Consider the following 15,621-nt stretch of genomic DNA (forward strand, 5'->3'; position numbering starts at 1 on the left):
ACGTGTGAATTGCACACATGTTTTTTTTTTGTTTTTGTTTGAACAGCATCTTTAAAATGTCTACAGTAAAAACTTTCAACTTTTAAAACTACTAGTATGTATATTCAACCGAATTATTTTGCAAGTCTTGCTATGTCCTGATGAAAATAGATAGGTAATTTGAATATGCGGCATTAACTTGAAGTTGGCTGTGAAAAACTACAATTATTGTCTTCTGCTGGAAAAAACCAAATTACTTTCCGAATCCTAATTTAAGGAAAATTCACGTTTAATTTCATACAGAACAAACTAACAGTATCTAGACTATTAATTATAATCTAACAGCATCATGAAGGCATCAGAACCAAAGTCGACGACATAGCTCTCAAAGCTAGCAGGCTGAAGTGGCAATGGGCCGGTCACATCTGTCGAGCCAGCGACGCCAGGTGGGGGAGGAAAGTCCTCGAATGGAGGCCACGGATGGGTACAAGGAGCGTGGGGCGTCCTCCAACCAGGTGGACTGACGACTTAGTGCGCACGGCGGGAAGTCGTTGGATGCGGAAGGCGGAGGACCGCATTATGTGGAAGGCATTGGGGAAGGCATAGGTCCAGCAGTGGGCAGATAAAGGCTGATGATGATGATGATGAAGGCATTAGCAAACCGTTATGACTGTCGGTACTTGAACCATTGGTTCACTAGCGGACTAAATAAAAATAATAATAATAGTGGTCGATTAGAAGTATGTATCAGATCAGTTGAATGGAATATTTAAATGTATTCAACTGATAGTTATTTTTATTAGTTGTATTATTAATTTTGTTTTGGTAAGTTTAAGTAATGTTTCAATGATACAATGTAGGTGCACATATGGACTTGACTGAAATAAAATAAATCATTCATTCATTAGTAGGGGAACTTCTTGCCTATTAAGCTATTGAAAATATTATATAATTTGTACCCATAATGTAAAATGTCTATAATTATATTAGTAAACTAGCTGTGCCCGTCCGCTTCACTGGGCATTTAAAATTAACATTATTATTTCTCATCCCCACAAAGATTCTCATCATTAACGCCCCCGCAACTGGTACACGGAGTCCAACACTCATAAATATTAGCCTATCCATTAAGTACATGTATTTTCTACATGGATACCAAGTTTCAAGTCAACCGGATGCACGGTTCAGTAGTTATAACGGAACATCTGTAAAAACCACTGTAGATTTATATATTAGTATAGAATAAGTAAAAGTCTCAAGTTTTTCAATTTTTTTTATTAATATAGTCTTATATCCTAAGCGACAGCGGCGACCGGCTGCGGCAGAGGCGCGGGCGCGAGGGAGCGCACTTCGCTGGTCGGCTCGAGGGGCACGGGCTCGTCCTTGGGCTCTGTCACCAGGATGTGGTCTGGTTGTGGCTTCTTCGGGCCGTTCTTGCCTTGCTGGTCCCACGGCAACATGATTTTGACCTACAATCATAAAGTGACGTATGTTAATTTAAAGTATCAGACTAAATTCGTTTCCAAATGATTCTTGTCCACCTGATGGTTGTCTGGAAGAGATAGCTCTTAGCGATAAAACCGCCAATTGTACTTTTTTTGTATTTAATGTATCACACTGTTTATTTGTTTTTTGGTGTACAATAAATACTCTCTCTCTCTCTAAAGAATTATAGGTTTGCTAAAATCAAAACATATAAAAAGAACTGCAAAAGTAAAGATTAATATCCATTCAGATCAATTATCTGTCAGACACGTCAGATATTTATTATTATGTAATGTTAATAGTCGTGTAGAGAAGTGTATGTCATTATTTACAGAATCAATAATACAACACTTCACTGAAAACCATGCACTGATTTGACTAATGTACATGTGTAACAAATACCCAAATAACAAAATTTAATAAAAATTAATTAAAATCAAGGAATAAGAGGTGCTAATTTAAAGTAAAATAGCTATTTTTATGATGGTGGTACGTTTAATAATCAGAATAGTGTTTTCTTGAGTGTTTGAGAGCTGTGGACATTAAAATTGTTTGGTTTGCACCGTAACAGAGCCAATATATAAAAGACCCTTCAATAAACAAGCCAGAATACTCTTCCACTGCAAATTAGATCAAAAGCCACTGAGAGTGCTTGCAATCCCTGATTGCGTGGATTATTAATTTAAGACTAAACTAGGATAGATTTTTGAGATTCGAAGATGTATTTATTACAAAACTCTATGGCTGAGTTCAAAGATAAAACCCTTGACTATTACTATTCAAGTGCATTAGACTTTTTAGGATGCTTTGAAAGGAGTTTCTTAAAATGTCCCTTTATAGTGAAATCTAGTGGTGAAGTTAGTGTGAAGAAATATTTCATTATGATGAAGTAATTTTGTAAATGAATATTTAAACAGGAATAAAACAGTAATTGAGTCGTCTATTATCAAAGCCGGCAATCTGACTTTTGAACAATATTGGTAAATCAGAAAAACGAATTATTGACTTTGTATTCCATTGGCAGTCACAAAACTCTTCGGAACGACATCTTAGATAAATAACAGGTTAACTATTAACCTTTATTTAATGCAGGTTTTGAACCGTATTCTTTGAAGGAGACGATTATATTCAAATCAATCTGTATTGACATATCAAAATATTTTTTTGTCCAAATGCACAGATTGCCACCTTTGATAATAGACGACTCAATTATACTATTTTAATTTAGCCTAGTTGAGTCTAGCCTACGTTAATTACGAAGGTAGTTAAATTCAACAAATACCATAGTGATACCTACGGTAACAAATACCATAATAACATACATTGGTGACTTTGGTGAAGTTTATAATACTATCTCAGACACACACCTTATACTTTTATTTTCAACCCTTTTGGTTTTATACCAGGCTTCACTCTATTTATTTGTAGCAGTTTATACAAATGGTAGATTAGGTTAATCTTACAGGGTATAATTGAAAATTTATCAAAATTTTAATTTATTAACAGTAAGCTGTTTCTCACCTTGATTCCTAGTACTCCTTGCCTGAGAAGCACATGTCTGGTAGCAGTGTTGACGTAGTCATTGCAAGGGTCTCCAGAGTGGATCATGAGTCCATCTACAAACTTCATTGATTTGGCACGTTGACCACGCAGCTTGCCAGATACAACAACTTCACAACCACGGGCGCCAGATTCCATGATGAAACGGAGAACACCATAGCAAGCACGACGTACAGCGAGACCTGAGATTACAGTAGATATTACAATTTTTATAAAGATAAATACAGCATCGAAATAAACGATAAATACATGAATGATAAATACAAATTATTGAAACTATTCTTGAAAACATACATAAGGAGTAAAGAGTAATCTTTCTAAAAACTAAAGAATTTGAGATTAATTTACATTATTGTACGTTAGGATCCGGTGCTTCTAAGCAGTTTTTGCATGCAATGTGACTTGAAGGTGTTTTAGTTTGAATATTCTTCAGACAGGTAGCAATTTTTAAATGCCATATGTGTGTAACAACACATTGCCAATCGACTTCCACAAACTTTGTGGCTAATTTATTACAATTCTATAATTATGAGATTTTTTAATAAAATTAATATACACAATAGCCATTAGTAGTGTGTCTTGTGCAGAGGCTGGGTATAGACTTTTTGATTACACATCATAACAATTTACATTTAAAATTAATGAATAGGAAAGTTTTTTTTTGTGAATCATGTATGTCATGAGCATAGTTATAGGATTATTTATGCACAATTAGATGAATGAATTGTTTCAAATGATTCTAAAATGAGTATGCATTTTATACAATTATTTTCAGATTTAAATGTTACCAGCATAACATGCAAGCATATAGCAATAGGCTGATGCAATTATGATATGAGGATGTTAATATAGCCTCAACGAAAAACACATCAACTTATTCTGAATTGAAGTGTCAGGTGTGGGGCATACATACACATAGATATTTAATGTTTGGTTTAGTATCTGTAAATAAGCCACACATGTTATTTTTATTAATTGGTGTGTTAAAGAATTTTTCTGTGCTTTTCATGCAAGTTTAACCATGTAGACATACTAACCTCCGATAAGCTTGTATCTTAGAGATTCGGCCTGGGCGATAGCGCAAAGACCACGAGTAGCCACCTTTTCAGCATACAATTCTACAGATTGCTCTGGAATGTTGAATCGCTTCTGTACTACGGAAGTCAGCTCACGGATTCTGCGTCCTTTCTCTCCGAGCACACTTTGTGTCCTGGTGGCCATAATAATGATCTCCGAGCGGATGGGAGTGACCCGGACTTCCACGCCGGAGTAGCCGTCCTCGGCCAGCTCCCTAGTGAGGAACTCATTGAGTTCCGCCTTGAAAACTCCATCTCCAACAAACTGAAAAAACATCAAGAGGTTATGTTTTTAGCACGTCGCTCCTGCTTTTGAATATTATCTTCGTTCATTGTATGAAATCGAGATATTTGTTTGTGATGTAGAAGGCTCCAAAATCACTGAAGAAAACTATGTTAGTGTAAAAAATGATGAAAACTATTTCACCGCTGATCACAACTGAAAATATCCACTAACATCACAAATTACACTTGCTAAATAAACGAATTTTCTGAACTGGTAAATCAGTTGAGTATTTAAAAATAAATTTAACTAAATATTTTGCAGCGTATAACACTAAATAAAACGTACTTTTCGCTTCTTTGAAATATTGTTCACGGCCATGATTGCAACGGGAGCCGAGAAAAAGAGGGACGGCGATGGCTGATGACAACAAGAACGTCAATGTCAAGTAATGTCAACTGTCAACTGTAATCGTTTTTAAGTCTACACTCAATTTGTTATAAAACATGCAAAATGAAATAACAATGTGGGTTTAGTCGATTTATTGGTTGATTTTCAAACTAGGTTAACTTTAGTTTCACTAGATAGGCGATTTGTTATACAATAGCGCAGCAAATACTCTTCACATGTTTTTTAAACAGGATTGAAGTTGCAATGTTTTTTTTATTATTTTTTTATTCCTTAGTTGGGTGAACGAGCTTAAAGCCCACCTGGTGGTAAGTGGTTACTGGAGGCCATAGACATGTACAACGTAAGTGTGCCACCCACCTTGAGATATAAGTTCTCAGTATAGTTACAACTTACAACTGGGTGAAATTGCTTGGTTTTCCAACTGTCCTAATGTTGTTGTTTGGTGCTTGTTTAATTTAAATGCAAGCATGTATTCAAAATGTCAATAGCGAAATTCAGATATCTATCAAATATTTTGTGTTCTATGATGGCTACTGCCACATTTCCATATTTATTGATAGAAGAAACAACGATGATATACAAGTAAGTATTTGTTTTATTTGAGTTGTGATATATAGATATTTTAAACTTTTGGTATTGGAAAATTATAATATAATATAATATTGAATAAGTATCATTAGAACAAAAAACGGATGAAGTAAAAGGAAAAACAAAAAAAGAAACCGTAAAAGTCCGTTCCTACAGCATCTAAGGCACTTTGCAATGGTTAAATGGATATTTTAATATATATAATAATATATAGCCCAAGGAGGATTGACGCCAGGCTGGCAGCCGGTTGGAAAATTCATGCTAAATCTTTTTTTAGGACTGCAGGATTACTTGTGGCTCCGAGACCTTTCAAGTTTCACGGAGGCGCGGGATTTGCTAACAGCTGCCCGATGGATCCGTAAGGACGTGTGGAGTCGACTGTGACAACAACAAGTATATACAAGTATAAACTAACAGCTGTCGTTGGTTAAATTTATATTTTGTGAATAATTAATGTTAACTAAAGGCAGCACCCGAAAATTCAAATTAAATGTGAATCTGTAATAAAACTATCAAATAAATTACGTCGGACGATCCGACTGACATACGGCACCATCCGGTACCCGGGCCGGCCGGTTTAAAATATGTTTCCAAAGCTTCTACCGGGGTTCTACGCCAGGCCCCATAACAAGTAATTCTAGGCGAAGAAGAACACGAAAATCGAGCAACCACCACTTCGTAACGAACATTGCATTGGAACATGGAACGTCCGTGAACTGTTAATGGCTGGCAAAATATCCACGACTTACAGAATGTTACCGAACAGGCCTTTTAAGTACTCATAGGATTACTCTAGAAACGCTTTCAATGGAATTAATTAATTATGATTACTGCTATAATTTATTTTACATTGCCTATTGAGAATGTATGTAGATATGTTTATCCGGTAGCGACGGGGCAACGCAAAGCCGGCGCGGCGTTGCCCGAAACATGTCTTGGTGGATCCCCCGGATTCACTCTCGGTGCTTTTAGGGCTCTTAAGCACCGGTCACCATCCTCATCGAACTTGTCGATTACTATGAAGAATTCTACGTGCGAACTGGCCCGTAGACACAGCCCACTAAGTTTCTCAGTGGATCTTATCAGTGGGTTGCGATTCCGATCCGGTAGTAGACTCTGCGAAGCACTGCTCTTGTTAGGGCTAGTGTTAGCAAATTCTCTCAGGTTGAGCCCGTGAGTTCACCTACCCGTCCGAACAGCGAATAGGTAGGGGGGAAAAAAGTAGGTATAGTAGGAGGCACAAGTAATGAGCTCTCGATAAAAGAGTGGGGACCGTGTACGCATTGTACACTTAGGTTAAAATGGAATGGCAAATAGTCCCCCTACGTTGACCGCTAGGAGCGCTGTACCAACTCCATACAAATCAAATCAAATCAAATCAAAAAAGTTTTATTGAACATAAATGAAAGTACATACTTGTTGAACGTCAAAAGAACTACCGCCAATTCACAAGAATTAGCCTCCGTCCTGAGAAGAATTGGCAAGAAACTCAGCGGGCATGTCTTTTTTTTTTTTTTTAATATTAGTTTTTTTTTTAATATTAGATTTTTTTTATATTTATACAAGTTTGAGTTAGCTTTTACGCGGTCGAGAAGTTAAAAAACTCGCACTTTACTCCACTTGTAGGCTGGTTTCATTAGTGAAATGAAACAAGACATTAGTAGTTTGATGCAATTCAATATTTTTTATTTACTCAAGTTACATACATACAATACAAACGCACCATAATATACTTAGCATAACAACAACTGAAACATAGGATGTCTAGCTCTTTACCTAAAATTCATTGAAATGGTCCTAGAAAATGAACGGTAGTTAATAACAGTTTTAAATATTAGAACAAAGTATTGCAAGGTAATCAATGAAATATTTGGCTATGATTTTTTAACAGATAATTCTAGGTTTACTCAGTTTTTATTGAGATATTTTTCTCCTACATTCTTTTTATAAGGTAGAGAAAAATTAGTTTAACAAATTTACTGTTTATTACTGCAACGTATTTGCATTTAAAGCCTTGATAAAATGTTGACTATTCTTAAGAAGTTTGAATTTTTATAACACAACAATTGCCTAGATTTATCAATAAAATATAATCGAAATATTATTTTTCTAAATATCTTGACTTTTTAAACAAATTACGAGTTCAGAATAAACCGCAATCAGTTGGCCATTGTTAGCTGGTATTAATTTATATGATAATTAATATACGTTAAAGTTTAAAACAATTTAACAATCTAAAGTGCATAATAATAACAAATATTGTAATGATCTTACACTAACAAAATAGTCTACATTTAACATAATTCACATAAACACGTAATTAATAAAAGTGAAGATTTTTATAAATACGAAATCCTATTATTTTAGTGAAAGTCTAGAAACAAATAACTAGATTTTTTTTTTTTATCAAATTCAATATCAATTTTATCAATGGAAAATTCTGTTGCTTGAAAACATTGTTAAATTCGGGCGAATTACTGGACTGTACCCATCAGTCTGGTAAGTTTCCAATTTTCACCTGAAGGCGCGCTGTGCAGAGATTTAGTCCGAGAGCCCACAAACTATCAGAAAATAATAAAATAAACAGTTTTTTTTCTTCTTCTGCTTACAAGCAGAGAGGGAGAGAGAGAGAGAGAGGCGTAGAAATTATCCAGCTCGACGTGAATGTAAATTGTACGTCGAGTAAATCCCTGGCCCGATTTTAAACTTACCGGGCAGAGGCTCATCACACATTGACATACTCATATGTCATATGTTGGCATACACATGCCAACATATTGATCGAAAAGTTTCAATAAAAAATGTAAGATTTGTTGTGGTTCGTAAAATTTACTTACAATTAAAATTAATAAAATTTAAAGTAGTATTTACTAAGGCATGTTAGATTACTAGATGATCTGAATAACTTTAATCGTTCTAATTGCATTTATAGTAACCGGCAAACATCGTGAGCAAATGACCTTGACTGCGCAGAACCGAATTTTAGATCACTTTGGTGGTGAGGGTGAGGCGCGACGGCAGGGGAAATCGTATCGAGCGCGTTATTGGTAGATCAGTCGAACCCTGCGTCCCGCACCGCGCCTTCGTTCCGCTTGCTTCCAAAAGTACGCTTGCGTACAGTGAAAAGTCTATCGTTATTAATCGTTAAGTTATTTGTTATAATTGCTTGTTGACTTTGTTGCCATTGCTATTTGTTGAGTGTTTGTTGATTTTTTATAAAAAATACACTATGCCGCGACAAACTGGTGTAGTATTCAAAAGAAAGGGTAGAAAAATTGTGTACGACGTATATTGCTTCATTATAAAACAGAGGAAGAATGATATGGAAAAATTAAAACAGACTTCGGAAGTAACAAAACCATCAGTGAGGACTGTTAGGTGCATTATTAAGGAAGCTAAAGGCTCTGGCTTGCTCGCCGTGTTGCGGACTCCGGGTAAGAAAAGATCAGGGAAGAAGAAAGTTACGGGAATGGATAGTTTCGTTCAATCTGTAATAAAAAGATGTAATCATAATAACTACATAACAAGCAGCGAAACTCCGTACCGTAGAAAGGCTTCGAAAATTTTAAAGAAGATATACATTTTAATGGCTCGGAATGAAGCTTACGACGAATTATGAAAGAGCTAGGCTTCAGATGAAAAAAAAAACAGAAAATAATCGGAAGCTAGTAATTGAAAAAAGTAACATTCGATTAGTACGAATCGAATATCTTCAAAAAATAATTAATTATAGACAAAAAAGAAGATCGAACCGACCGAGTCGTAAACTACACCGATGAGCCCTATGTCGACTTATCACGATGATGGCGACTCGGGTGATGAAAACAGTGATGATGATAATAGTCAAGATTATGATAACGAAAAAAAAATTACAAATACCAGCTTCGCTTCAACTGAACGAAGACCTGGCAACAGCTCTAGTTTTGACTTAATAGAAGGAATATCTATTTTACCCCAAGATTAAATTATTACAATTATTAACCTATATGTTTTGTTGATGTTCTAATAAATATATAAATAAATACATATGTTGATTTTAATAATTTAATAGCATTATGACGCAGAGTAAATAATGTTTTTGCACGTGAGTGTACCATGCGCAAACTTACCCCCACTACGTCGACAAATACTCAAGAAGTTTGCCGGCTATTATAGCTACATAAGCAATTTCGGAAGGTATTGACCACGCGTTTACGTACATTGTAAAGTTCAGCTGAAATGTAAGCTTACAGAATAATTCTGATTAAACGTGGTGATTATAAATTAGGATTAAGAAGTGAGACAAATCCTGAATATTCTTATAGACTAGAAAGTAAGACAAATAAATTGACCTGTTGGTGGTCATAGCCATTGATCGTAGTTTAAATTAATAGTTTTTATTAAATATGAAACTGCTTAAGCTGCATTACGCTTTGTATGGTTGAAGGGCAAAGCCGATTAACATAAATTTAATGAGATATATGATATTTGTTACATAATTACATCAGGTAATTAAAAATGTAAGTTTAAATATTTTTAAAGGCAATAAACCACCCAAATCTGAGTTTCATAGCTTAGTAATTTTAATATGAGGCTTGTAACAGTGAATAGTGCAAATATATTAATTATATTATTATTCTATGCGAAAGCTAAGCGGCGTGACGGTCCGTTTACAATCGTTTCCTACAAATTACTAAAGTCACTTAAAACTGACTTACAATCTATATGGACTGTGATATAATACACAAAGTGTTCCTTATTCTATCAAATAAAAATGGTTTTTTTTTGTTTATTTTACTTATAAAACGTTCACCACCTACCTATTAATCTATTTTAATCTTATTTTAATGGACAGAATTGCGTGTAGCTTATGTGTTAAGCGATCTGAGTGTTTTAATAATGTGACTGATTTCACATTGATAAGTGCGTGTTTAATAGAAAAATAAGCTTTTAATACTATTTTTTCGATATTATTTTTATTATTGATTAAAATATGTAGTTATAAACAGTTAAGCCAACAGTTAAAAGTGCTATGTAAAAGCTGTCCTGTTAAAGATATTGATACTTGTGTGCCTACAAGTTCTCAACTAGATGCCTCTAGTTTTTTATTAATTATAGAAGTAATGTATTCTATTAATAGTAATGAACTACTGCGGGACGTGAGAATAAGGGATTCTAAACATTTTATACAATCGATTCGACTAAAAGGACTAAAATTCGACTATAAGATCTTAATAAACAATCCTAGGCTACACTATATTAAAGACTTGAAAATAATTTTTGCTATATTATCTAGGTCAGGAAAAAGGTATGCCTATGCGTCTAAGTTATAATAATTTATTATTGAAGTTTATTTAGTTTTTATAATCACTGTTTGTCTCTCAATTTTCTATTTATGTACATTTTGGCACAGTTATAGGATAAATTATTGTGTAATTATGTAAATTGTGCGGGAAGCAGCAAAAAATCGTGCTGATACTTGAAGTTGTTTGACTTCTTAAAGACACTGTTATTATGTTTTTATTTGACTAGGCAACGTTTTTGACAGTTATAACGATGCGAGTTCATGATTTTTTCAGTTAATTATCATGCGAATCGTAGACTTTTACTTTGTAAATAAACTAGAAGAATTTTAAGTTTAGGTAAATAATTTCAATAGCAACTCAAAAGAAAACAAGGGAAGCAAAAGAAAAAGTCATAATATAACCATTTAATAAAACCAAAAAATTACAACAATTTCAACTAATATATTAAAATTAAGTACTTAGTTACATACCCTCCACCATATTTTGAGGAAATAAGGAAAATTGGAATGTTTCAAGTAAATAATACTAGATCTTCTACATGTATAATAAAATAAAATGATTTGTTTATTTAACATTTCACAATAGAAATTTTGAACTTCTTTTAATAGTATTTAGATAAAATCGTCCTAAAATTTAATAATGTTAAGCGTGAAAAATAGATGCTGGAAGTGCTTGAAGTTAATTAGAACGGCCCAAATATCCATAGCGAATGCTTGCGAAGAAAATAATTATACACTTATTTTCTATTTGACTATAAAGATGTGATTGCTTATAAAATTATCAATTACAATTCCTTGCTTGCCGACGCGACCGACCATGTCGGACTCGAATTTACATAAAAAAGTATAATAACAACAGTGAACAGCGACGAATATCTTTAGTTGGGCAGGGCTGTATGCAGTATAAGCACAACAAGAGAGACATGTGCTTATTTTGTCTCTGTCATTTCTTCCCCGAAATATTTTCTAGCACATGGTGATTTCCAGTACATTTTAAAATTTCAAGTTGATAATAAAGATTTATGTTACCAGTATGAGGGGATAAGTTAAAGAAAAGAAATGTGACAAGTTTGATTAGATTATGTAAATAAACAAATCATTGAAAATATTGCACCTTAAACTTCTATTATAATACTTGGACGTCAAATAATCAAAAGAGATCTAATCATAAGTTAATTGCAAGTATAAATAGCGAATAAGCGAAATTGTCTCTGGATTTAATGAAAAAAATAGCAGCTTTTCTATGGCACTACTAAAATATTACATAAAATATCTACTTAGGTACTACTCTATAGCTGTCAATGAATTTCAATTATGAAAATTATATAACTTTATTTTAAATAACATTAATAACGGTTAAAGCTTAACGTTTGGATTTTTGAAATAAGATAATATTGTAAATGGAATGTTAAAATGATGCCATGTTAAGTACCACGCCATTTAATTAACAATAAAAAATTCAGTCATATCTCTGGTGTCAAATTGTAGCTGCTATGTTTGAATTTCAAACAATATTATGTCAATATAACGGACAACAACAAAAAATCGCGTTTTTCAATTTTATTATATCAGGAAAGACCAATTTTTACCATATTATTTTTGATCTTGTTGTAAATAGTGTTTAACATTTTAGTCGATTCACATTACATTAGTCACAACACTCACAATATTATCAAAACGATACACTGTTTGTCACGCGAACTAACCGATCTAACCTAACATTATGTTGTCGCTAACATTGCTTTTTGTATTATATATAAATTTATAATTGATTTCTTTTTAAATCTAGTTCGTTTAGAAACTAGTGTTTATCAAGCCTCAATATCTTTGCTGGTACTCGTGATGCCATCTGTTGAAGTCTATGTGGAAAACAACCAGGGAACCGTTTTCAAGACCTGCTAGCAGGAATCTGAAAATTAAGATGTATGTCAGACATAGTTGAATAAATGATGAAGTTTTGTCTTGTGTATGATTGGCCATTCATAAATGCACTACATATCGCGGGTGATATTATATTTAAGCAATGGAAATATAATGTTAAACATTCTATTGTTTTTAAATAAAGTTATTGTAAGATCGGTGCCTGATATCTATTGTATGGTGGTTGTGCGATTACTACCTTAGGTAATTCCAATAAATGACATATATTCTCATGGATGTCGAAATTTCTAGCTATCATTTTAGGGCAACGACAGCATTCCCAAGGAAGGTTGACGACAGGCGGTCGTTCGTAAAACTCATTTCAAATCCTTATGATATTCATAGCAATGGAAAATTGGACACGCAGCGTCGTCGGCTTCACATAATGTGGGATCAAGACAAGAAGAAAAAGGTGGACGCTAAGATTAACAGTGTCGGTTGTAATTTTTTTTTAAAGATTTTACGGTCTGTTCACGACACCTTTAAGCCAAGTCTTATGTTTCCTTATATTCTTCTAGAGATTAGATGGGATGGAATAAGGGTTTTAGTAAATTTGTGGTTATTTAATGAGACTTTTTCAGGCGACTTCATGGAAGAACCCAAGAAGTTACGTTAAGCGGTTATGTTTAAATTTCTCACGTTTGTGCCCTCTCACAGATGTTAAACAATTAATAAACCACTTTTATTACCCATTTAAACCTTAAGAAACATTAAATGAACGTGTGAGCGTGCGTGCGTGCAGTACGTACTTCTGGTCGTGCGAGAGCGCGAGTGAGGCGACGGGCGCGCCGGCAGGCGGGAAGGCGTAGAGCGGCGCCAGCGTGGCGGCGCGCCACACCTCCACCACGCCGGCCGCGCCGCCGCACACCACGTACTCGCCGCACCGGGACAGCACCACGCACTGCGCACACAATACACGCGCGTCAGCCGACCACAGCCACGGTCGTCTTATGTACATATATATGTCGTGTAAATAATAATAATTGGAAACAAATCACGGACAGTCATCCGGCCCCAATCGGTGGTAAAGTCGGACCCCCTCCCTGGCCATTTATACCCTGAGACGAAGGATGAATAGTGCATTTATAATACAACTAAAAGTTCATCCTTACTTTTTTTATTGCTCAGTTGGTTTTTTTTAGCCATCCTCCTTAAGACATGAGTCGTAAGGTCTCCGTTTTAACAGTACAACGACTGCCTCATCCTTCAAAACGAAACGCATTACTGCTTCACGGCAGAAATAGGCAGAGTGGTGGTACCTACCCGTGCAGACTTACAAGACGTTCTACCACCAGTAAAATGTCTCAGGGTGAGTGAATGGTGGAATTCCCATCTACACGCTCCGGGGAACACCGAACACCAAGTGCGCTATGATCTCGTCAGCTGATTATGCTCTCGTACACCCGTTTGAGGTGGTATTAACACAGAGACATTGCCGCATTCTCATATAGTGCAATTAACTTTTTTTTCTTGCGACATTCTCTGTTAGCCTAAGAGATTGTTCCAGCTACGCTTCGGACGGGTAGGCTAGCTCACGGGCTCAGCCTGAGGGAATTTGCTAACACTAGCCCTAGCAAGGACAGTGCTTCGCTGAATTACCACCGACCCACTGAATCGCGACCCAATGAGAAGCTTCCGTGAGCGGTGAGACGAAACAAAGACGGCGATCGGTGCTTGAGGAGCCTAAGAGCACCAAAAGTGGATCCGGACGATGTCACAAGACATATTTCGGGCGACGGCGGCTTTGCGTTGCTCTGTCGCTTGGGTCGGATAGTAAATTTGATTAAAAGTTTTGCTCTTAAAAAGGCACCGGTCACCGTAAATTTACCCACAGACACAGCCCACTAAGTTTCTCGCCGGATTTTCTCAGTGGGTCGCTTTTCCGATCCGGTGGTCGTTTCTGCGAAGCGCTGCTATTGCTAGGGCCAGTGTTAGTAACGTCTCCGGTTTGAGCCCCGAGAGCTCACCTACACGCTAGGGCAACGCTGACATAGCCTCTCAAGGATATTAGCATAGGTAGGAAAAAATAGGTTAAGCCGTTTTCTTGTGAGCAAGTGTGATCTTAGTTGAAAGGACATTATAGTTAATGGCGGTAGGTATCTGATTACAAATTTAGTCGGTGAGGATTTTTTGTAATGATATTTGAAAATTACGAGCATATGTAGGATTAAATAATAAAATAATAAAAAGGTATTGACGTTTAGTGGCATCGCGTTGCATCATGTAGCCTTCCGGTAGCAATGATTACCTGGAAGTTATCGTTGTGCGTCTCATGCCTGAGCCTCCGTCCGTTGAGGGTGTAGGCGGCGAGGTGTCCCTTGGCGTACGCGACCACCAGCACGCCCTCCCGGGACAGTGCCAGCTGCTGCGGACCCGACGCCTCCCCGCTGCTCAGTGAGCGCAGCACCTCGCCGAACGTCGTGTGGATCAGCACCGGACCGTCTGTGTGGACGGCCAACTTTATTTAATTCACTGCATAATAACGTCGCGTCGCTCGGGACTGCGGCCATTGACCTCGTGTGTTATCGGATTTTTAATTGTGTTACATTGCGTGCTTGGAAAACATTGAATGATATGAGTTTTGAATTACTTTACGTTTTTAATGGTATCTACCAATGCACTACAGTGGTTCTCTAGTAGCGTCTTGATTTTCAAAAATAGTTCATTTACAATTATTAGTATAATACATATTGGCAATTTCTTAATAAAATTTCTTTTTCACTTTCTCTGGCCTTACATAAGCAATATTGACACGTGTCCATGAAATTATTAAATTTAAAAACACTTCATATTGAATTAGTATTGACATTTTGCATGACATAAATAGGTGCACAACTCTAGAGGTGCACAATGTTACATAAACTTGTGACGTCATCTGTTAGCATAAGTTAGTTAGATGAGGTGAGGGCTGCACTGACTGAGCGAGGAGGAGATGACGAGTCCGAGTTCTGCAGAGACGAGCACGCCGTTGACGGGCGCGTCGTGTCCCGTGAGCGTCACGCGCGGCGCCGGACTGTCGCCCTCGCCGACGATGCCGCCGTGCCGGGCGGACCTGCGCGACACAGACACAACACGCTAATAAGACCTGGTCCAAA

At 36.1% G+C, this 15,621-nt stretch overlaps 2 protein-coding genes across 5 annotated transcripts in view; both read right to left on the reverse strand.

Annotated features, from left to right (window-relative positions):
- Nucleotides 1-1,247: 1,247 nt before the first annotated feature.
- On the reverse strand, nucleotides 1,248-4,728 carry RpS3 (ribosomal protein S3). Its single transcript, NM_001043788.1, is given in 4 exon segments — nucleotides 1,248-1,448; nucleotides 2,986-3,206; nucleotides 4,062-4,365; nucleotides 4,672-4,728. Coding segments are annotated over 4 exon segments (732 nt in total). The 5' UTR covers nucleotides 4,705-4,728; the 3' UTR covers nucleotides 1,248-1,274.
- Nucleotides 4,729-10,996: 6,268 nt separating this feature from the next.
- Nucleotides 10,997-15,621, reverse strand: part of LOC101744498 (neurobeachin) — a 573,788-nt gene continuing 569,163 nt past the window's right edge. For all 4 annotated transcript variants that reach the window (XM_062672222.1, XM_062672221.1, XM_062672220.1 and 1 more), the window contains 4 exons: nucleotides 15,445-15,578; nucleotides 14,775-14,968; nucleotides 13,276-13,427; nucleotides 10,997-12,515 (listed from right to left, as the gene is read on the reverse strand). In XM_062672222.1, coding sequence (XP_062528206.1) covers nucleotides 12,425-12,515; nucleotides 13,276-13,427; nucleotides 14,775-14,968; nucleotides 15,445-15,578 — 571 coding nt within the window. In that variant the 3' untranslated portion in view covers nucleotides 10,997-12,424. The remainder of the gene's footprint in view (nucleotides 12,516-13,275; nucleotides 13,428-14,774; nucleotides 14,969-15,444; nucleotides 15,579-15,621) is intronic.

This window comes from Bombyx mori, chromosome 14, assembly GCF_030269925.1.
Source record: "Bombyx mori chromosome 14, ASM3026992v2".
NCBI lineage: Eukaryota > Metazoa > Arthropoda > Insecta > Lepidoptera > Bombycidae > Bombyx > Bombyx mori.